At 46.5% G+C, this 23,112-nt stretch overlaps 1 protein-coding gene across 1 annotated transcript; it reads left to right on the top strand.

Moving 5' to 3' along the window:
* The first annotated feature begins 11,864 nt into the window (after window positions 1-11,864).
* Window positions 11,865-12,918, top strand: TSSK6 (testis specific serine kinase 6). The gene has a single exon (XM_003207434.3). The coding sequence runs from the start codon at window positions 12,016-12,018 to the stop codon at window positions 12,847-12,849; it is 834 nt and encodes a 277-aa protein (XP_003207482.1). The 5' UTR covers window positions 11,865-12,015; the 3' UTR covers window positions 12,850-12,918.
* The last annotated feature ends 10,194 nt before the right edge of the window (window positions 12,919-23,112 follow it).

Here is a 23,112-nt window from a genome sequence, read left to right as displayed (position 1 = left end):
GAGGGGGAAAATGATTTTTTGACAATGACAAGCTGTAATTAGACAGTAATATAAAGCAAGGAAAGTACAGTGCTCTGTGTTCATACACTGCACATCACAATGGGATGTCATTCTGGGCTGCTTGTTCCTTGTGCCTGCCATAATAACCATCATTAACAATACCAATGGGTAAAAGCTTTTTTTTCTTTCCATATTTTCTTTCGAAAGTCAGCCAGAGGCTCTATAAAAAGAAAGTAATATAAGGCTGGTCTTACCAAGTATTTGGGATCCACAAGGAGCATGCTTGTTTTCGTCCTGAGCTAAAGGACAAAATAATAGTAAGTTCTGTACCAGGACAGCTCCAGGTCAAACAGGTGAAACTGCCATGCTTTGCAGAGCCATAAATATTCCTGAGTGCCCTCACTGCTGTGATAGAAAACCCCAAGACAAACATGTAGGCAAGATGCGGCAGGATCAGGCCCAAGCTGAATGCAACTTGAACTAAAAAAAGTAAGCTCCAAAAGCATTACATCTAGGTGGCACGATTCAGCCTGGATAAATAACAGATCTGCATACAAAACAAATTAGTTTTGAAGATGCTCCACAATTAGGCATTTCACACTTCAAGCTCCAGACAGAGGCAGTTGTTTCCAAGCTTCTGGAGTTCAATGCAGTTGCATGAGTCTATAAATCAGTTCAGCTTGCAAAAATGCAGGTCCATTTTTTACTTTACTCATGCTGTTTTCTTCTTTAACACTGGACTGGCTCCAAATTCCCAACAACATCAAAGATACAATCAGTTTCCCTATCTGAGAAAGGCCACAGACATTTCTGGGTAGCTGAGACTGTAAAAAACTGCGAAGGACAGAGCAGTACAGTGGGAGAAAAGCAAAAAAAATTACTGTGGAGGAATAGATGGAGACAGCTCCTGATCGTAGGACAGCACATAGGAGCAAAATCCAAAGATGAGTTGATTCATGAATGTGATGTGTGACCTCGGTTGATCAAAAATTCAGTAAGGGGAAGTGACAGTCACCTTAAGAAGGAAAGAGAGAAAACCAATGGAGCACAATAGGCTGCCTGCATTTTCCAAAATAGACTGATAGGCTGCCTGCATCTGAGCAGGGTCTTCTGAGCTCTTCCCAGGATCTAGAGAGGGGACTGATGAGAAAATGCCTTTTCCAGGCTTGTTGCAGCAGCTGCACTGGCAAGCTGCAGAGCCATTCGCGAATGATGAAAGCTCTGCGATGCCATTTCCCATCTTTTTTTGCTTTCCTCTGCAAGAGACTCCAGTTTAGATGCCACGATAAAGCAGGTTTCTCATTTGCATTTTCCAAAATAGACTGATAGGTGTTTGTTTTTAGTTTTTAAACATACTTTCCTATGACCTTGCCTGGAAAAAAGTTCACCGATTACTACTGATACTTGACTGGATCACTGAGAGGAAACAGAGGGGAACATTTCAGCCGTTCTCAGCCCATGCATGGCAGTGGCAGCTGCCTGGTTTCTCCCAGGTTTCAGCTCCAAGAACTAAGCCTTCCCAGGAAGCCAGTTCAATTTGAAAAACTGCAATATCAATGGGAAATAGAACACCACATGTGTCTAATTATTCCTCCTCTGCTGCCCTAGCAATTAAGACCAATAGTGAGTGATGTGTGGACTGTCACCCGTATGCCCTGACTGCATGCTTTCTCAAAGGTTGATTTCACGCTCAGCATGGCACGTGGTGCACACAAAAACAAAGACCTCTACCTTTCCACAGCAATGACAGCTTGTGACTCCCCTTGCAACGGCCTATTACAGCCCACATCAGGGAAATGCTGCTGAAGCTTCCCCAGCGTGCCACTACAGCCTCTCTCAGCGAAAACTGGTAAGTTCCCGAGGAAAACACCATGCTTTTGGTGGTCCACTGACCACCTCCTGTTGTTTCTGAAAGGCAGATCTGGGGATGTGCAAAAAACAAACAAACAAACAAACAAACCACAGCCAACCAAAGACCTGAAATATCTGCAGAAAATAAAACCAGTCAGTGGGGCTGGAGTTCTCCAAGCGAAATTAAGTGGGACAGCCTTACTGAACAGGAAAGGTGGGACCTGCAGTACTGTGAATATTGTTGTCTTGCTGTGACCAAATTAACTTCCCCGTGACTTAAAAGAGAACTGACAACTCCATAAGTGATCCAAAATAACTTCACACAATGCCGCTTCTTTCATTTGCTTCCACTAAGGTCATCTGCCGTATACAGACTTACTGCACAAAAGGAACCACGCAGATGGAAGAGGATCTTTGAGAAGGGCTAGGGCTTCCAAGCACAAGACAGATAGGGGAAGAAGAAAGGCTTGGTTTAGTGGGTGCAGTGCAACGAGGGAGGGTGTGCTAGGTATATTTTCTATTGAAAAATCTACCGCCTTTGTTTCGTTTCTCTGCTGCCAACAATTCACTTCCTCCTTCTTCTGTCAAAAGGAAGTGGTGGCGATTTAGGCAGGGGGAGAGCATGAACACCAGTGAGAGGCCAACCTCTGAAATAAACCTGTGGGTACGAGTCACTCCAGCTGCCTCAGAAATGCTAGTTTGCTGCTTGACCTATTTCTAGCTTCAGCAAGGAGAACAAAAAAAACCACACACACACACACACACACAAAAAAAAAATCCAGCATATTGATTTTGCAACTAGTTGTTCTGCCGACTAAATTAACCCCAACCCAATGTTTGTTTGGCATCCTGGGGATCTGACAGAGAGGTCACTGAAGACGGTACCGAGATTTAGGAGGGGAGATAAAGAGGGAGATAAGAGCCTGTTTTCAGTTCAAGAGGTTGATATATGCTAAAGCTACCTACCTGTCCCAGATTTCCCTTCCTTCCCTCCCTCTCTCCCTGCAAGAGCTTGGTAGAAAAATGAATCTTATAAACATCTAGGATGTGCTTAGCTTGGAGCCACTCTCTGCTAGCTGTAGAGAAGAGTCGAGTGTTCACTGATCCCTGGAGAGGTGACCTGAAGTAGCAGCCTGTGCCAGACCGTGTGGAGGCAGAAGTGTTCAGCAGAATTCTATTTGTCCTCCTGATGTCCGTGCAAACATCCATGCTTGTTGCAAGAAGGCAAAGCTCTCACCTCGCACACTCGTTTGTGTGAGGGGCAAAGCCAGGCAGGCAGCAATGGCTGTCTCAAAGATGCAGCTTTACAAGTAGGTGTGCTGCTGCTGGGGTTTGGGCTTGCATCAGGTGCCAGTAGATTAAGCACACAGACTCGGAGTTGCTTGAACTAACCCAGGATCACAGCTCTGACTGCGGGCATGTCAGAAAGACAAGAAACAGTTGCCCAGCATGCAAGTGCAGCAGCAGGGGGGAAGCAGGAGGTAATTCTGAGATAACATGCAGAGGCATTATTTTTTTCCTCGAGAAGATGACAAACACAAGAACAGCCAGGCTGGGCAGGAGAGGACTTCCCAGTCACATTCCAACTGTAGCCACCTCACAGAGATCAGGACAGTATGTAGTACAACCTCCACAGAACATTCTGCCCAAGAAAGTGAGAAACTGATGCCTTCCTCCAAGATACAGGGAGAAGACTGGAAATGCCAATGTGTCTGCATAGAGTTAAGACAACTTTTGAGACCTTTCTGAGGCTCACTGCTGCAATGAAGCCCCGAAGATGCCCTAGAGGCACCCAAAGGCCTGCAGAGGAGGGCCTGCGCAGGGAGAACTGGGCCACAAAATTCAGCTGCAGTAACAAAGTCCTGAGTGAAAGGGATGAGGAAGCCAAGCAGAGCTCACTGCCTCCTGTAGAACACCAGCAGTTGTGCACAAAGAAGAATTAAACGCAGGTAGGCAGAACTGCCTATTCTGTGAGTTACAAAAATAAAGCTAGAGCACTTAAAATCAGCTCCAGGAACCAAGGGGAGAGAGGGGTTACAAGCAGTACTTGAGAAGCAATATCTTCAGCTTGTTATTCTCTCCTGACAATCACTGGGGCAGGCACCAACAAGGTGGACTTCCCAGGAAGATTTCATCATCCTGGTCCCATGCCTGAGGCTAAAATGCCCGAGCAGCACCTTGTAGTCAAGCAGGACTGACACACCAGATATGGTTGGTATTGAGTGCTAAGGAGGAATTTCAGAGGAGCTGGAGAAACAGCAGCTCCGCCCTAGCCAGAGGTTGTGTCTGCCAGCAAGGATATGACAAAAGAACACCGAAACTGAAAACAAAGAAAGCTAGCTGGGAAATTCTCCTTCACTGTAAGAGTAAAGAACATTTTCCCAGCAGGAAAATGAAGGGAAAGAAGACATAAGAATTCACTACAAAACTCTCCTAAACACATTTCTTTTTTGAGCGTATCTGACCCTGAATTTCTCCTTCAAATAATCCATCTCAGAAACTGGAGCTATGCAGTCTGCAAGGGAATTCTGCATGTCAACTAGGAACAGATAGATCCTGTGGAGGGTAACGCTGGGAAGGAGTAGATCACACAGGCCATGGCGAACCTCATGAAAAATGGACCTACGATTGTGCACTGAGAGTGGCATGTTTTCCCTGCAGTGGTTGGCTCCATCACCCCAGCAGTTGGCCAGAGGCATGCAGTGTTGCTCTAGAGTGATTCTGACTACTTATTTCAGGAAAGGTTTAGTCACTGAGGATGTCTCATTACTCATCAGCCCTCAAGGTTTTTCTCAGCTAATGTCTAACCAGTGTCATACATTTCATGTGGGAGAGGACCACTTTTCTCATTGCTGCTGTGCAACATACAAGTGATGTGAGATCAGGCCTGTCCAACCTGCGGCCCATAGGTCTCAAGATCGCTTTCAGTCATCAGTTCATACTTGTGACTCCATTTTCAGCTGACATAAATACACGACCTGCAAATTTTCAAATGGAATGTGTGAAGTTGTGATCAGATATCCAACTCAAAAATCTGACCATGTCTCTCTACCAGACTTCTGTCAGACCTCTCTTCCCAGAGAGTTTATCAGTGGTGAAACTGCACAGCTAACAGTGGTGTCTATGTTGAAAAAGAGTGTTTTGTAGCTTAGAATTGGCTCTATCACAATCACAGAATGGCCCGGGTTGGAAGGGACCTGAAGGAGCCCTTCAATCTCCAAACCCCTGCCACATGCAGGGCCACCAACCTCCCCATTTAATACTAGACCAGGTTGCCCATGGCCCCATTCAATCCGGCTTTGAACACTTTCAGGGACGGGGCATCCACAGCCTCTCTGGGCAGCCTGTTCCAGCACCTCACCACTCTCATAGTGAAGAACTTGCCCCTGACATCCAACCTAAATCTTCCCTCCCTCAACTTAAAACCATTTCCCCTCGTCCTGCTGTTATCTACCCTTTCAACGAGTTGACTCCCCTACTGTTTGTAGGCTCCCTTTAGGTACTGAAAGGCTGCAATGAGGTCACCCCACAGCCTTCTTTTCTCCAGGCTGAACGAGCCCAGCTCCCTCAGCCTGTCTTTGTAGGAGAGGTGCTCCAGTCCCCTGATCATCTTCTTGGCTCTCCTCTGGACCCTCTCCAACAGCTCCTGTCTTTCTAGTACTGCGGGCTCCAGACCTGGCACAGTACTCCAGATGGGGCCTCACAAGAGCAAAACAGAGAGGGACAATCATGTCCCTATGCTCACCGTATCTGTTATAGTTTCCATGGAAAGCTACAAGTGGCCCAAGACAATTCCTCTTCATTCAGTGCAGCTTTTGGCAGGCAAGCCAAAAGGTTGGACACTCATGCATTAGAGAGACATTTTGAGAGAATCTTGTGGGTTAGGCTTCTTTTTGCTACTGCCTAGTCTCTGTGACTGCAGCTCCTAAGTGCCCAGCATTTTTGGTGCTTTTCCTCTAGAAGTCACAAAGGCTCTTCAAGAGCCTTGCATCCTTCGCCACTCCTCCTCCTTCCCCCTCCCCAGGAATGAAAATAAATTACTCCTGCAAACGAAACTACAGTGCAAATGTTATCATTCGTAACCCACTTAGCTTGCAGGTATTAATTTAAGTTTTAACATTTAAAAATAGTTTCCCGTGACAGCATGTAAATACAAGGTATGGCCAGCACAAGCAGACCCAAATTGAGTATTGCTATATTGTTTGGAGTTACTTATTTCTGCCTGTTACAGATCCTGGCAAAACTTGGCCTCTCTTATTACTCTCTTATGCCTCTGCATGCGTTCAAGACGTTGAACTGGCTTTGAGACTGAAGCGGAGTACATGGGAGATGTTACTGTCCTAACGTCGTGGCTGTAAGAGGTGGTCTTGTTGCCCTTACTGCTACCACAACTGCTGCTTCAGTTGAGCCAAATCTGTCCAGAACAGAGCAGACTTTCAGCAGGCCGCATCCCTGCCAGAAGCTCTCATCCCTCCAGATGAGGAGATCTTGCTCCGCAGAGATACCGCAAATAATAGGCTTTGCTCCTCTTCCCTCGCCCATAGAAATGATACTTTCCTTAAATACTGATTCTTTCCTAAAAATACTCAGCTTTAGTCCTCCCTGGAACAAAACAGTTCAGACCATGCAGTTAAATCTTGCCAAAATTGCAACAAATTGAGAGCATGTGCCAATAAACAGCGATCGCACAAGCTGCCCTTGGAAACAGAGCCAAACAAGACCAGCCAGTGCATTTGTACAGACTGAAGACAAGCAAGAACCAAGAACAAGAGCACAGCACCAAGAAGATGCTGCCTACTTAGTGTTTGCTTGGAAGAAGGAGCAGGAGAGGCTAGGAGCTTTCCTCTGCTAGAAAAAAGTCATCAGCCGCCCAGAGATGGCAAAGCAAGGTATCCTCAAACAAACAGCCATTTCTTTCCACCTCCCAGTTTAATGAAAGGGTGCATAATCAAGGGAAACAAAAGGAAGTCTGCTTCTGTAATCTAGCATTTCTAGGTTACACAGAGCCTGGTGTTCCTCGCACCGTGATTTATTTGTCCATGCTCTGTATTTCAAAATGATCCTGTCGGCTACGTGCTGCCCAGCACAGCCAGCTGGCATCTCAGGGCTATTACCCTGCAACAGGGCTGCCTTTGGGGCAACATAATCTTTAGGGAGGTAATGACACAGGAAGAGGGAAGAAGAAACATGAAAGAGTGACCACCAGAGTCCAGGACAAGTTTTCAGGCCTGACATTTAGGAAAACTATTTCTGACTGGAGATAAACCAGAGCTAGGGTGGAGGGGGAAGAAGGAAAGCAACGCCCCAGAACAAAATGACCCCACCACCTCCTTATATGTATACACTCAGGAAAAGCTGTCCCAAATGTCAAAGATTTAAGTGTTACACATTCAGAGCATAAATGACAGCAGCAGGACATCACGAGCTGCGATCTAGCTAAAGATATAAAAATATTTGCCGGAAGTTGCATTGCAGTTGTGTTTGTTTTCTTCGTGCCTTTTCGCAAAAGACAGCGCTGCCTTCCTCTCCACACGGCTCCCAGCAGCCTGCAGGGAACGGCCACGCTTACTGATGTCCTTATTTAACACTTCAGTCATTCCTCACACTCCTTCACAGAAGACGCCAGGGCTTTGAGACAGGCCCGCCAGCAGGTGCGCTGGGACTCGCCACGCTGTGCAGGAGTACAAACACCAGCTAATTAAATCTATTGTTAAAACAATTTGTTTCTTGCTGGGGCTGACTCGCCTGGAAGCATTTGAACTAGGCAGGTTTCATTTCTGAGGGCAGACTGCCACCTTCACTCGGGAGCTCCTCACCCTCCGCACGTTGTTTAGATTTAAAGCTCAGATCAGGCGCGGGGAAAGGAGTTGTATGGGAATCGGAAGAAAATTAAAAATCCCAGGCCAAACTCCAAGCCCTCCCTTAGCACAAGCAGTGCTCAGTGGGAAAACCCACCATTCGGTCAGCCAGAATTAGTTCCTAGAATAAATGAAGGTGGCAAATGATGAGACCTACAGTGCATCGGTCATAAATGTGTGTTTGTAATGAACGCCTGCCCTCAAGAAGGCTCTGCGTGGATGACTCATAAGCACACATCATCTGATCAGCACAGCATGGTCATGCCATGGTGCTTCCACTCCCTGCCCTCTACCCTGTAAAGAACAGCACCGCATTTCTCCTTTCCAAGGACTTGTCATTTCAGGGAAAGGTACAATGCAGCCAGCAGCCCAGTTTTCCAGGAAACAAAACAAAAAAGGAAATGCAAGGTCTTCTACAGAAGGATACACCCTGCCACTTGAGCAACCAAGTTTGTATTCACTCCCCAGCAACCAGTGCTTCTCACCGGGCTGATGATTCAAGCGCTTCTTAGGAAGCATTTGAGCATGGATTTTGAGAGCAAATCATGAAAGCAGCCTCTCACAGCTTCCATACCTTGTACACATCTCCGTAGCCATACTCTTTCACTAGCAACTTTCCAACTTTGCATACCATAGACTGTCATGTCCTAATTACAAAGCTCTGTGGCACTTAATTGGGCAAAAATTAATTACAGTATGTGCCAGACAAGTAAACCTCCTTCTGAATACATAATGCTCTGCAATGAGGTTCTCCACAGACAGGTAAGTAAATCAGCACAAGGAAGAGATTTCAGTGGCACTCATTTGGGATAGCTAAACCACAAAACACTGATCTGCTTTTCTAACTTAATTGTATTTGGATTTAACTGCCATAACTCAGTGTGGTAATAAAAGCTTCTAATTTCCTCAGTTTTCTCTTGACCCCCATCACCGTGCAGCTCCATTTCCAACAACCCAAGAGGGCCCTGCTGCGTTCAGCTATGCCCAGCAGTTCTTGGGCTCTTCAAGTCTCACATCCCACTCTGCTCTGATTATATCCAAACTTATTAATGCTCTTCACTAGTTTATTCAGTGCTTATGGTTCGCTCAACTCAAAGCATTATTTTACTATGAAACACGTTCTGAGATATATCCTTGAAACAGCTCACAAAAGAAATCAGGGAATAAAATAGTCCCTTAGGAGACTCAGGGAGTGACACTTCCAACTAGACTCTCCAATGCTGAAGAGAAAAAGCTGATGAAAAGCCCTAGGCAGCTGATTTTCCCTAGCTCTCTGTTAAGCCAGGCTTACCGCAAGTATGAAAGCATAAAATCTTAATCTTCACCCCTTCCAAAAGGGATTTTGGTACAGAACCAACAGGAAAACCCCCTACTCCCTGAACCGTGAGATTGGTCCCTTTTGTCTCTCACTTCAATCTCACTGATTGCCTTCAGGCTTGAGATTTGGCAGGTGAAACTCTGCAATGCCAGCTGCAACAACATGCTTCAGGTCAGCCAATTATCCCTTTCCATCCTTCACCTCCCTTGGCATCTTCTGAGGTGCTCAGAAGCTGCCCAAGGGATTGTGATGTGGCCCATTGCCATGCGCCAGTTCCCAAATCCTTGCCTCACATTTTGTATCCCCCACATGATTTAAACTCTTATTTGCATGAAGAAATGTTTCTGGCACATTGGGAGTGCCAGGTTCAGGTTTCTCTTTCATGTCTGAACAAGCTTAGGTAATCAAATGGATGTCCATAGCGTTTTTTGTTTGGTGTTCAGTGCATCCTGGTGAATTTCTAGGAGATCTCTTGTTGGTCCTGCAACTAACTGCACAGATTTGTTGTGTTTGAACAAGAAGACGTGGCACTGGCACAGCTGCCCAGAGGAGCTGTGGATGTTTCCTCCCTAGAGGCACACAGGGCCAGGTTGGATGTGGCTCTGGGCAGCCTCATCTGCTGGGTGGTAACCAGCCCACGGCAGGGGGTTGGAACTGAATGATCTTGAAGGGCCCTCCAACCCGAGCCATTCTGTGATTCTCTGATATGGGTAAGATCTGAGGGCAGACAGCTGCAAGGATCACATCTGATCCCCTCATCTACCAAAGGTGCAAAAAAAAATCAGAGCCAGAGTATTTTAAGCCAACACCAATCCCTGAAACATGCGAGGAAAAAAACGAAAACAAACAGCAATCCATTACCAAACGTAACTTTCTACCTGTGACTTGGTTTTTCTCCAGTGCCAATGCTGCTGTTGCTGCCAGGAAGGAGCTGTGGGCCCATGGCAAACCCCAGGCTGCAGTTGTACGTGCACGCACACGGCTTCCATAAAACACTCAGAGGTGAGGCTTTGCACTTAGCTCCTTTTGCTTCTGTTCCTTCGACTTTCCACGTCCGTTTAATAGCAGTACCCGAAATAACTTCACAGTTTGATTCTGCAGAAAAGGATCAAGGGTAGCCATTGCGCCTCAGCTTCCGAGACAGCTTGTGCCTGGTGTGCTTTTCCTGGGATCTGGCCCATTTTTCCAACTGCTCAGACATCACACAGGCCAGAGATCAATTACCTGTGAATAGCTCACTGAACAGAGCTTAGCAAATGGGGGGCAAATGACATTGCTAACAAAATGAGAGCACTTACCGATCACGTAATGCCCGTTACTGGCTACACCCTCTTCAACAAGCGCCTGAACCTGCTGCAAGACAGCCTCTGCTGTCATGCGTCGGCATCGCAGAGAACAAGCCCGTGTACCGCCGGCTTAGCCGGCAGTGTACAGGAGGGGGAGCATTTGCTGCAGGATCTGCTGTGTCCCCATTGCCAGCTGGCCTTGCTTTACCGGCCCCTTGAAGGTACTGCACCCGCTGGTGGACGGCACAGGGCTTTTTCTGGGTTACGTTATTACGGGGGTTTCAAAGAGCTTTCCCATACCTGCAAGCTTTGGGACATGCCTATGACATAACTTCCCACTGTGCTATAGCTACACAAACATCCTCCCGTTGGTCAGATCTCAGGATGGCGTTTTCCTGAGATACACTGCTACCAAGAAGGGAAAGGAAGCCTGGTGTAAGCTTTTTCCTTTATGAAAAGACATTGCTTTATTCATTCAGTTATGTTTATTCACCTCAAACTCCCAACTCCTCTGAGAAGTACAGCTCCAACCCCTGCTGTGGTTATGATTCACAGCCTAGATGGAATTGCCAGGAATCCACCATTCAGAAGGCAGAAATCCCAGCGCAGATATTACTGGCCTAAGCAGAAAGAGACCCTCGGCCCCAAATGAATTCTAGCACCAAAACAGTTGTCAGGAAGGTGCCACCTCTACCGCCATACCACCAACGCCTGCCTCTGGGCTGACAGAATAAAATAGGAGGCATTGCTTTTGGAGCAGCCCTCATATATTCAAAAATCAAAAATAGCATTTGGCCTTGTATTCAGAAATACAGACATTTTGTGGTCTTAAGCTCCTTTTTATAGTGAGAAAGGAAGTGCGTGCATCACGGGGAGGCACTGGTGTGTAAGCAGCACTGGCCAGAAGCAGCTATTCTTGTGGATGAGGAGTGCTGCAAAGGGAGGAAGGACCATTCCTGCTCTGGGCCCCAGCTTACAGCAAAATAATGCCTCGTTTTTATCATGTTTATCAATTCTGATTGAGAGAGAGGGAGCGCAGTTCCAGGTTCAGGAAGCTCAAGAGCTGCTCTTTATGAAAGATAAAACTCCCCATCCATGCCTCACAGAGTCAGAAAGCTGCCTAGAAAACCATTCCCTGCAACACTGTAATCAAAACCCAAATATTTACATGTGGCCAGGTGGCTCGTAGCTAAGGATGGAAAAAATCCCCCTCCTGTGCCACTCTGTGTGCTTCTCATTTTAATACAACCAGTATCTTGTAGAAGAGAGGCACGGATCCCCGCGGTGATTGCTTGTCCCAGACCACTCATGTTTAAACTCTCATCATCGGACAACCCCTATTTCAAAAACTCAAGTGAAGGGCAGAAAAAGGAAAAAAACCTGTAAAATATTTGGTTGAACTAGAAGATCTTAGAGGTCTTTTCCAACCGTAACAGTTCTGTGATTGGGCAGTGGGTGTTCTCCCCCTGTATGTGCACAGGTATGCAGGGGCACTGAAGAGCCACGGGGACCCACCTCACACTCTTGACATCACACTTCCCCACAACTCTCTACTCCATCACAATGCTGGGTGAGTCCTGACTTCCACTGGGCACCTGTACATGGGAAGGTGAAGATCTACCACTGCCACACACCATGTATTAAGTCTTGAAGCCCGGGAGCAAAACACGAGCTTTGCTAAAGCGCACTGTAATCACCCAGCATGCCAAAAATCAGTGCGGGCGAGAAGGCACTCAATGAGCTGGGCTACAAGCTGGGTCAGACCTTAGGGGAGGGCAGTTTCTCAAAGGTGAAAGCAGCCACCTCTACCAAACACAAAGTCCCCCTGGCCATCAAGGTGGTGGATCGGCGACAAGCCCCCCCAGCCTTCGTGTACAAATTCCTGCCCCGGGAGCTCTCCATCCTACGCAAGATCCGTCACCCCAACATCGTGCACATCTTTGAGCTCATCGAGGTGTGCGACGGGAAGCTCTACATCGTGATGGAGGCGGCAGCCACCGACCTTCTGCAGCTGGTGCAGAAGATGGGCAAGATGCCCTGCGTCCCTGAAGCCCGGGACATCTTTGCACAGATTGTGGGGGCTGTGCGCTACCTGCACGATCGCAACCTGGTGCACAGGGACCTGAAGTGTGAGAATGTGCTGCTGACTGCCGACAGCCGCCGGGCCAAGCTCACCGACTTCGGTTTCAGCAAAGAGGTCAACGTCTACCCGGACCTGTGCACCACATTCTGTGGCTCAGCAGCCTATGCTTCCCCGGAGGTGCTGATGGGCATCCCCTACGACGGCAAGAAATCTGACATGTGGAGCCTGGGGGTGATGTTTTTTGTCATGGTGACTGGCCGCATGCCCTTCAATGACACGCACATCCGCAGCATACCCCAGCAACAGAAAAAGGGGGTCCTGTACCCAGCGGGAACACCCCCATTGCCAGAGCACTGCCAGGCCCTCATCGCCCAGCTACTGAACTTCAGTGCTGAACGCCGGCCCGGCGCGGGGCAGGTGGCCAAGAACTGCTGGCTCAAAGGAGACATCTGAGGGACAGTCCTTGCCGGAGACCCCAGCATGGCAGTCACGTTTTAGCACAATAAACGCTGTAGAAGAAAAGCACATTAGCAGTTTCTCGATCGTTTTGGGTGGCGGAATGTGAGTAGGATTGAACTTCAAGTGCTGGCAAGACTGTGTGGTGGTCAGTAACGTGGTCAGAGTTGGTCTCAAGAAGGTTGTCAAACCCCTCCACAAAGGAGATAAATGAGCCTGCTGTGGGTTTGGCTTCAAGCCCTGCTGACTGTTGAGTGAGGGGGTTAGAGAGCACCATAGGGCTACTTATGCCCAGAGTTGGCTACTTGGTCACACAATGGGCCGGGTTCAAGCTCTACCAGCAGCCTTGGTTACCACCAAACTGTGATTGAGCTTTAGATTACACAGAACTATTCAAAAACCCAAGATTACAGCAGAATCCTTGAAGATGACCCAATAACATTACCAAAAGTTTTGGTGTGTCTTCAACCAAAATCTTGCAGATATTGATTCTTGCCAGCATTTGAAATCTCTGCCAAGAAAAAGCTGATTAGAAGGAAATGCCAGTGGCAGTGGGGAACACCGAAATGGGAAATGGGGAAAATATAACAGAGAAGTGCTTTTCTAACACCTGATTTCCAGCTCCCACACAAAGTTACCAATTAATGTGCAATCCCTCCCCAAATCCACTGTATATCCCAGCTGTCAAGCTTTCAGATGGTTAATTAAAGGTAAGAGCTGGCATCTGAAATGCGCTTTCATGAGATCTTTCAAGTTGCCCCTCAACAAGTTCCAAGCAAGCTTCCACTGAAGCTGAAGTCAAAAGGAAACTTTCCAGTTGGGTGGTCCACTAATCCCGATGTCATTAGTGCCCTGTGAGCTAACATAGCACAGCCCTGGCAGGGGACATCTGAAACGAACAGAGCCCACGTGGTTCTGCTGGAGGAGAAGGAAACATCTTTTGTAACACAAACATTTTGGGTCTATTAAAAGCAGCACTTTAAGTAGAACAAGATGTGGGGGGAGAGTCAGCCCAGGGCTTTTCAGCACGTGGGCTACAGTGAATTTTGCCACCACCAGAGTGACGATTTATTTTGTTCTCAGCTGCAAAATAAAACTTCATTGCAGCAGCAAAGCCCATCACAGAGTAAGAATGGGTGTCCTGAGGCCTGTGGCTGGGGAAAGAGGCTTGGGAAGAGGAGCGGGTGATGGGAATGGGAAAGAATAGTGAAATCAAAGGAATGCAGGAAGCATGGAGGCGGATTTCGCAGTGGTGAGACTTTCAGCAAGGCTCAAGCCTCTTTTTCCTGCTAGCCCTCATCTCCAACACCTGCCTTGCCTTTCTCTTCCAATGACTGAAACAGGGATATTGCCTACCTCCTTCTGACAGGGCCCTGGGCACCACGCAGGTGCCGCTGTGCAGCCATTTGAAGATGACAACTCCATGATATTGTTACCTTACACCAAAGCTGGGCCAAAGAGCTCACTCCAGAAACCAGAGCGTGCGAAAGCTTCTCTAGCAATGCAGAAAAGTGAATGAGATCTTTAGGCCATAAAACTTACCTTTATAAACAGGAAATAATGTCTGTAGGTCTGAGGCACTGCCATCTCGTGGGATTTCCAACGTTTCCAAAAGGTGGGCTCAGAGATCTGCTCAAGTTGTGACAGCTGTGTCTTAGAATCCCTGTGAGTGGCTCTCAGGTGTCTTGAAGCAATTTTACCCCATTTAATCAGTGAATTAACCATTCCAAAGACATCATCCCCGTGTTCAGCACAGTAGTGATTTCCTTCTGGCGCCCTGTGGTTTCAATCCAGCAGCACTTGGCCTGAAACACGGGCTTCATTCCACACCAATGAAAGAAGTGGAGACAATGGAAGGAGAAAGGGGGCAAGCACATTCGATATAATGAAATGGTTCAAGATATAAGTATAATTAATAAAAATAAAAGTAGTTTCACACATGAATTTTCCAAGAATCACATTTTTGTTTTCACGGCAAACATTAATCTGGGCACCAGGTGGTACATCTTATCCTCTTGTGTGACGGTGAGCAGACTGACTGCCTTACCTCAGCCAAGAGGATTGCATTTCACATTACAGTTTAAAACTTCCCTGGTCTCCAGACTTCAGATCAGATCGTGGATCTGGCTTGAGATGATAAGAAATTGAACAATATTTGATGGCCTGGAAAGACATGTGAATTCTCTCTCCGACTGCTTCCAAGTCCATCTCATGTTATCTCATGAACGAATAAAAGGGCGTACACTACAAAAGCAGATAGCTCTTTTCCAGTGCTGAATAAAGGATTCAGATTTCCAGACTGCACTTAGCACAGCCAGGAGAGCACACACAGCACGGGACATGGCTGCCTGCAGAGGCTGGGCAGGATCCATCCCCTGGAGCTCCTATCAGCAGACAGATGCTGTTCTCAGCACAGTTCCCAGTGCTGCCATCCCAGGAGCTGCTCCCAGGGCCCTGCTGGGAGGGAGAGCTGCTCCCTGCGATGGCTAGCATTCACCTCCCAGCCTCAGAAGATCGCATCCCTTCAGCGAGAGATGCTGTGGGCACAGGAGAGATCTCCTGGGGAGCCAAGTAATTTGAAGGTGGCAGCACTGAGAGTGGACACCACGGTTTGCCTCCTCTATTTCCTAGCAACAAGAAGTATTTCTGGGCAGCACAGCTCGCACTGTGCTCTACAACGAGAGCAAACCCTGCTAACACATCGGAAAGTAATTAAATGCCTCTTAGCAAGGCAGTTAAACAACAGTAATGAGACAAGGTCAACAACAGCGTCATCAGAGCCAGCATGGGAGCTGACAGACCACAGAGCCCCGTGCTTCCTCACAGGAGTGTCTTTCCAAGGGGTCAGATTCCACCAGATGCTCTGGATCCTGCTAACCGATTTTAAAGCAGATAGCAGCTCCTCCGTGTGGTCACTTCGCCTGTTCTCCATGTCCCACTCTCAAGGCACAGCTGGCAACGCCGCTTTGTTGGTCATGCACTGCGCAGCACTCGGAACTGCATGCTCCCCAGAGGGGAACAAACACGCCATTCCCATTACAACCTTAATTAAAAATAAAGCTTGAGGGCTCGCTGCAGCTGACTTGGCTTTAGCTTTAACTCTGGCATTGGATGGGAGGAGAGGAAAGGAAAGGGAGAGGTGAGGGAGAGGTTTATGCAGCTCACTAACACTGGAGATGGTGAACAAAAGCCTCACTCGGGAGACACCAGACAACACTCACTAATTACAAGCAAAATACATGCGTTGCTGTCTCAAATACAATGATAGTCCTTGGCTCCTCATTTGCATGTTTGTTAGCTTGTTAATAGGATACCTGTCTTGGAACACCTAAAACACACCATCACGCACGTCTGCAGCAAGTCGTTTATGAGAACAAGTTGCCTCCCTTTCTATCTCACATGCTTCTCCCCTGTCCAGAGAATGGTTCAAACCACACCATCCAGGGCAAACTGTAATTGATGAATAAATCTTGAAAAGCAATTTTGCTCTCTGCACATTATGCAGACAATTAACTTTCCTGACATTGAGAGCCACATTTATTTACTAGCGACGGACCCAAAGAATTGCTGGAGGAAGGACCCACGGGAGGGCTGGACCTACTGGAAACCCACAAAGAAATGCATATTTATTTACATTATTCATATGGTGAGTGAGAGACATTTCTCTGCTTCTTCCTGCTCCAGAACCTGGAAGGAAGCAGTGCCACGAGTGCAAACAGAGCTGAGCTGGGTGCTGCTGCTGTGCTCCTCATCTTTTCCCTTGCAGGAGCTCAAACAAGTGACTGCAGCCGTTCTCCTCACACCACACATTCCATTTTATCTTTACAGAAGAAAAAGAAACATCAGTTGCTATCTTTTAATAGATGCTATTGCAGGCAGCGCCTGGCAGGAAGGCTCTCGTGGAGACAACTGCACTGGTGGTTTGGAATGGAGAACCAGCCTGTCAGCAGATTGAATCTATTACAAACGCTATCCTCAAGACGTCATGCGGGATCCAAACTTCAGACCTGCAACTCAGCACATATTTCATCCGCAACACTCATAAAACACCCGCGTTCTCAATTGTACTCTGCTCCGTCTCTTCGGTTTTACTCTACCCCTAAATTTGCTGCATGCCCCAGATTGCAAAGAGAGCACAGCAGTGTGTCAGATGCTCGGCGAGTCAACACCACAGCCCTACAGAATACATGGCTGCCAAGCTGCAATTTCATGCCAAAATAAGGCAGAAACTGAAATCATTGTCAAAGACATACAAACAGAAAGCAAGCAAAGGGTAGTTCTGGTCATGGGGATACTTTTCCAATAGTGGGTGGATGGAGACTGTCTTAGTTCTATCACTTACGTGCCTTGAGAGCTTGCTCTCCTCACAGATAAATGGAAATCTCTTCCACAATGACAAACCCACAGCGGCCAGGAACAGTGGGGAACAAAGCATAAGGTCAGCGCATGGGGAGACTCCATCAATGGGCCATCCATTCAGCTGCCACGTGGGAACAGGGGCCGGAAACGTTCCTCCAAGCTGGTAGAAGAAGGACGGACTGTCATAAAAAAGCCCAGGGACCCATGGAAGGCTGAAGAACAAAAAAACAGCACATTGTGTCCAAAAAAAGTTCAACGATTTTCCCAGCTCGCTGAATTGTGGGAACTTTGCTTTTCCAGGGAATAACTATGCTATTTTTAGCTTTTTTATTTTACAATTTGTCACAGGCTGTCTCAGGAGGCTATCAACAATCGGTTTCAAACAGCATCTGACCACAAACACTTCTCCACATGTGATTTAGAACATCTGGACCCGCAGAGGCAGCTTTCAACGCATGCCAGCAGCGCGTTTCTTCTTGCTTCCATCCTCGCATCCGTTATCCAAGCGCACGTAGGAAGCAGATTCAAAGACTCGAAAGCTACAGCCATACCTCTGCGCTTTGAGCTTACTCGGAGGGGCTGGGAGAGGAAACATTGTGCTGTTGCAAGCAGAGCACAGTGCATTGCTGGTAGCACATTCCAGGCATCGCCGAGCTGCCTCAATTGATACGTCACATCCCTAAGGACAGGGGATGGGATCTGGGCCTTGAAGAGTGCCAGCAGCATGCTCACATCAATACTGCATCTGCAGATCAGGAAAAGAGGTGCATGCTCCTCTGCTATGTTCCAGCTGTGTGCACCAGCTCTATATTCGGTGCGCAGGAGGCTCCGGACACCATAGGAAACCTCGCCAGACAGCCTTTGTAGGTAGTGTGTAAATTCACAGAGCGGTTGTTCAATAAATCTGAGAAGGGGATGGGAAGATATGAAAAAGGAATCCAAGCAAATAGCAGAGGAAATGACATTATGATCCCAGCTGGAAGCGCTTTAATGATCAGTTTCGTGTCTGCATAGAAACCTGCATGAGAACGGAGAGATTCAGGCTCCCGTGGAGACAACGAGGATTTAACATCAGCTGGAGAAGGGGAAGGTTTTGCACAGTCATTAATTTTGTATTCCTCTTAAACTTCTCTTCCTAATCCTCACATATACAGTGCTATCACACAGCAGTCCACATTCCCACTGCCTTCTGCCTTGCGAGTTTGGGTTCCCCACAGCTGGCCAAAGCTGTGATCATTGGACAGATGCTGTGGTGCTAACCCCAAACCAATCCCCACCTGAACACCGTGGTGTGACAGTTCAGGCAGCATAGGAGCAGGAGGAAATCACTCCTCTGCCAGTCACAGGCAAATGTTGGGCATAATCTCCATGGGAAGCAGCTTGTCCATCACAGAGGACAGCCCCCACTACCAAAACCAGAACTGCACTGGGTACGTGGACTGTGGCCCTGTGCTTAAGCAAGACAGAGCACTTAAAGGTTCTGGATTTGAATCCCCGTTTTGCTCCGATCCCTTTTCAAAACCTTTTTATTCTTATTTACACACTACTTTAAAAGAAATTCCCTGTGCCCCAGCAGAGGGATGGGTCTCACATGAAAGGGTCTGTGGGACTCACTGGGTGACATGGGAGAAGGGAACATCTGGCAACGCAATGCCAAGCATGAGGAGAAAGCCACACCAAGGGATGCCTCCAGTACTGCCAAAGGCCAGGATTAGCACTGTGCAAGTCTTCTATAGCACAGAAACGAAAATAGAGCGAGTCCACAAAGGGCTTTGCTCTTCCTGGAGGACACTGACGGTCCCCACCCACGGCATCCCAGGGTCTGGCAGCTGAAGAAGAAATGCTGTCGTCTTTGGAAAGGGTTTCCTCACCCCATTTCTGCAGAAGAGCCTGAAGATGCAGCTGAAGCTTAAAAAGGCGCCGAACACTTCAGAGCAGCTCTGGCACTCTAAGGGGGAGAAGGGTTTGCTTTGTTGCTCTGGGCAGGGAACTGGATCACTCACCATGTGTCCCAAGCAGATCGCTTGACCCCAAAGAGCATCCCTGGCACAAGGTGCTGGGTGGATGTGGTCCTCTTCATTTACACACAGACATTTTCCTGGCTTACAGTCCTCCTTCCTTTCCCATTTGTTTCACTTTACCTTAAGAAATCTTACCTCCACCTCAACAGAGGGAGAAAACCACTCGAGAAGGATCAAGAACCACATCCCAGAACAACACAGTGCTTGGGAGCCTAGCACATGACGAACACGACATGATATCCATCTAACAGCACTTCCAAAACACTGCCTTCAGACAGGAGAAAACACATTTGTGCCAGTAACAGGCTGGGTGTTAGCTGAGAACAATTATGTATTCACGTTGCAGTAAGTTTCTGCTATTAGTTTAAACTCAAAAGCTTTTTCCTATACCAGAAACAGCTGATTTTTCCTTTTCCTACAGAACTGCCATAAAGCTAATGAAAACTTGGACAATTGCCATCACAAGCCCACACTCATATAAGAAATCTTCATGAAGAGATACAGGATGCAATCACTCACAAGGACCTTTCATTGCAATTAAAAGCTCATCCACAACTTTTGGGCTCCATTACTAAAAATGAGATGCTAATCCACAAGTGATGGTGGCTTCGATCAGACAGCATCACGCCCAGAGCCATCATGGTTAAACTTACACCAAGGTCCCATTCCACATCTATGGCAGCACGCACCCAAGTAACAGCCAGGGGAGAGCATCCACAGCTACTTTGAGCTTCTCTGTGTCTGTATATACATGAGCTCCCTCCTTTTGGCACCGGGGTTTAAAACCACATGGTTTGTGCTGCAACGTAATTCTTTCTTGCAGGCTACAAGAAGGGCAGGCAGACAGCAGAGCCATGCAGTGCATCAGGCCAGCAGGGACCTCATCACAGCCGTGCTTCAAGTGCTTTTCTAACAGAGACAGACAAAACGGGGAGAGAACTCACAGCAACAGAAGCTTTTCATGTTTCAGGCTTTGCTTTTGCTTTGTGTTGGAGTTTCGGGAAACACTGATGATACTGATAGAGCCAGCAAATCAGCTTGAAAGGGAACAAAGCACCTTTCATTAGAAACAGCTCTTGGTTAGAAGGGAAATAGAACATTTCTTATATGTTCAGCTGAAACCAAGATGCCAGCATCTTGGCGGAGGTAGATAATGGAAGAAAATAACCTGAAGAAAGTAAATGGCTGCTTCACACTTGAGACATACACCTCTCTCCATTACCACAGGACATCAAAGCAAGAGGAAAGGAGGACAGGAGGAAACGAGTCGGCTCACAATCAGATGACAATGTCTTAAAGAATTGGGGTGAAGGACAGAGGGAATTTGTTTCTTAGAATCTTTGAGGACAGTTTCATCACTGATCATAACCACAGGCAACCACAATGCTCCCACACTTTCCTAACTCAATGTAAGTTGAAGTTTGCATGCTCAGCTCACCCCTGTGCACAGGGGAGCAGGATTGAAGCTGGTAAGCCAGTAAGGAAGATACAGATAAAGAGAAAGCATAGGTCTGGGAACTGCTTTTTATTTGGTTCTGGAAATTTTCAAGAAATCAAAAAACAAATTTCTTTTTTTTAAGGCTCCTTGCCCAGCTTTCAGATAGCAAATGGAAATTTACGAATAAAATTTCAGATGTGTAAGGTTAGCACCACAGGAGTAATTGTCTTGTTTCTACAGTTCAGTTTGATAGGTAATAAAAGAATACATAGGAAAAGAAAGAAAAGCTGACCTTGCATTTTCATCTCCAACATCCTAGATACTTAAATGTGAACATCAAAATGTCACAGCTCAACTGGCATATCCAAACGGTTCAGCAACACTCAGTCTGTACGTTATGAGACATTTCGGTGGCAAACGGCGACTATCACAACATACAGACTAATAGGCAAAGCCAAAATAGTAAAGCTCCAGGAAAAGAAATAAAACAACAGAAAACAAAGCAAGGACCCCAGTATGGCTATCACAACCTGCTGCCGAGATTGGAAAAGTAAAAGGGATTTGTGTGGGTCAGGCTGGGATGGGGTTCATTTCATGGGTCAAATACCCTAATCCTACCCTGCAATACCCTCATTTCATGAGATAAACATCCAGATGGATGTAATCTCAACTCTCTCACTTCCTACCTGCAAACAACTACAGGAGCACATAAGGCTTTGACTGATCGTTTTCCTCTGTTTGCATTCATTTTAAAATTTGTGGTTCTTACTGCAAGGTCTTAAAAGTTCTTCAAAAGGGTTCTACAAACCCTCAGTCCTTACCAGGCAGGAATCTTAACACAGGATTTAGGAGATTTAAACCTTGCAGTTACGTGTAGTTTTCTTATGGCTTAAGTGGAATAATTACTTCGAGGTATCCTAATTTTGCATTACAACTTGATGCTAAGACTTCCTTTCTAGGTATCTTTAATTTTAAAGCATCGGAAACGCTTCAAATTTTACTCGATGATTTGACTGAGCCAGTTAGAATTTTTACAAAAGGGTTCGAATTCGGATCATAATGAAGAAGTAGAAGTGGACAGCCCATCTCTGGAGACACTCAAGGTCAGGCTGGAGGGGCTCTGAGCACCTGATGGAGCTGCGGGTGTCCCTGTGCATTGCAGGACAGTTGGACCAGATGACCTTTCAGAGTCCCTCCCAACCCAAACAATTCTGTCGTTCTATGATTTTGTCATAGTTTGGAAAACGTGCCTGTTGAGCACTCCCACCTTTCCACATCCTGTGTATGGATTTCTAACAGCAACACTAAGTAACCAGCTATAACAATTGCTTTGCATTAAAATTACAGCAAACTCATCTACTTTAATCCCAAAGAGAGATGCAATACAACCCAGAACAACCTTTTTTTTTTTGTTTTGTTTCAGACTGATGAGGAAGCCAGCATTAATACCAGAGTATCAGCTGCTGCACATGGTTTGAACACGGAGCGCCAACAGCAACAGAGGAGCCTTCACAGCCAGTAGAGCTACGTAACTTCACCACCAGGAGAGTAACGAGACGCTGAACTTTTCTTTTTCTTTCCTTTATTTATGCTTGGACTTCCAGCACTGCACATCAGGGACCCAGGGTCTTCATCTGTCCTATTTCAGACTGCAAAAATACAATGGTTTCTCCGCTGTCCTCACATCAACAAAGCAAACAGCCACATTCAACAAGCCCTCCACGTGAGTAGTTACTTCTATCTTAAAAACACAGCTCCTCTTAAAGATTTCAGCTAATGCTTCTGGCTTATAAAGATTAAGTGCAATTAGTTACACTGAAAGTTTATAACGCAGCTCTTGGATTGTATTTCTGTGCACACATTTACGTCAGGCACACAAGTTATATAAAATAGCTTGGAGTACAAAAATATGGCTACAACATAGGAATACCAAACAGCACAGAATTAAAACAGTTTTATTACTGTAATACCAATTTATATACAGACCCTCAGATTCAGGAACTTGTAATTCTAAGTATTCTTCCCAAACTGTAGTGTACACTCTAAGAAACTGCAAATTAACAACACAACTCTACTCTTTAACCCCTACACTGTCTATGCAGGCTGCACCAACCCTCTCTCGCACACAAAAATGTACTATAAATAATTTTTCACAAAATGTCGTGTGTGTTTTATTGCACATTGTACATGCCAATATCTAAAGGAAAGGCCCAAAGCCTTCACTTGGTAACAAGCAGTTTAAATACCTAGCAGTACTGTGTCATGAATACTGTGGTGTTTTTCAGGCTCTAATCTTAACTGATAATTTAAAGAAAAAAGCAGAACAGAAAACGATTCCAACTGTGTGTCTTTTGTGAGTGAAATAGGCCTCTTTAATTTTATTCTTATTTTTGCTGTATAAAGGCATTACAAATATCTGACCGAATTAAAAACCCTGTTTGA

Source organism: Meleagris gallopavo, chromosome 7 (genome assembly GCF_000146605.3).
Source record: "Meleagris gallopavo isolate NT-WF06-2002-E0010 breed Aviagen turkey brand Nicholas breeding stock chromosome 7, Turkey_5.1, whole genome shotgun sequence".
NCBI lineage: Eukaryota > Metazoa > Chordata > Aves > Galliformes > Phasianidae > Meleagris > Meleagris gallopavo.
The sequence above is the reverse complement of the archived record's forward strand: the minus strand, read 5'-3'. Positions and strand labels throughout refer to the sequence as shown.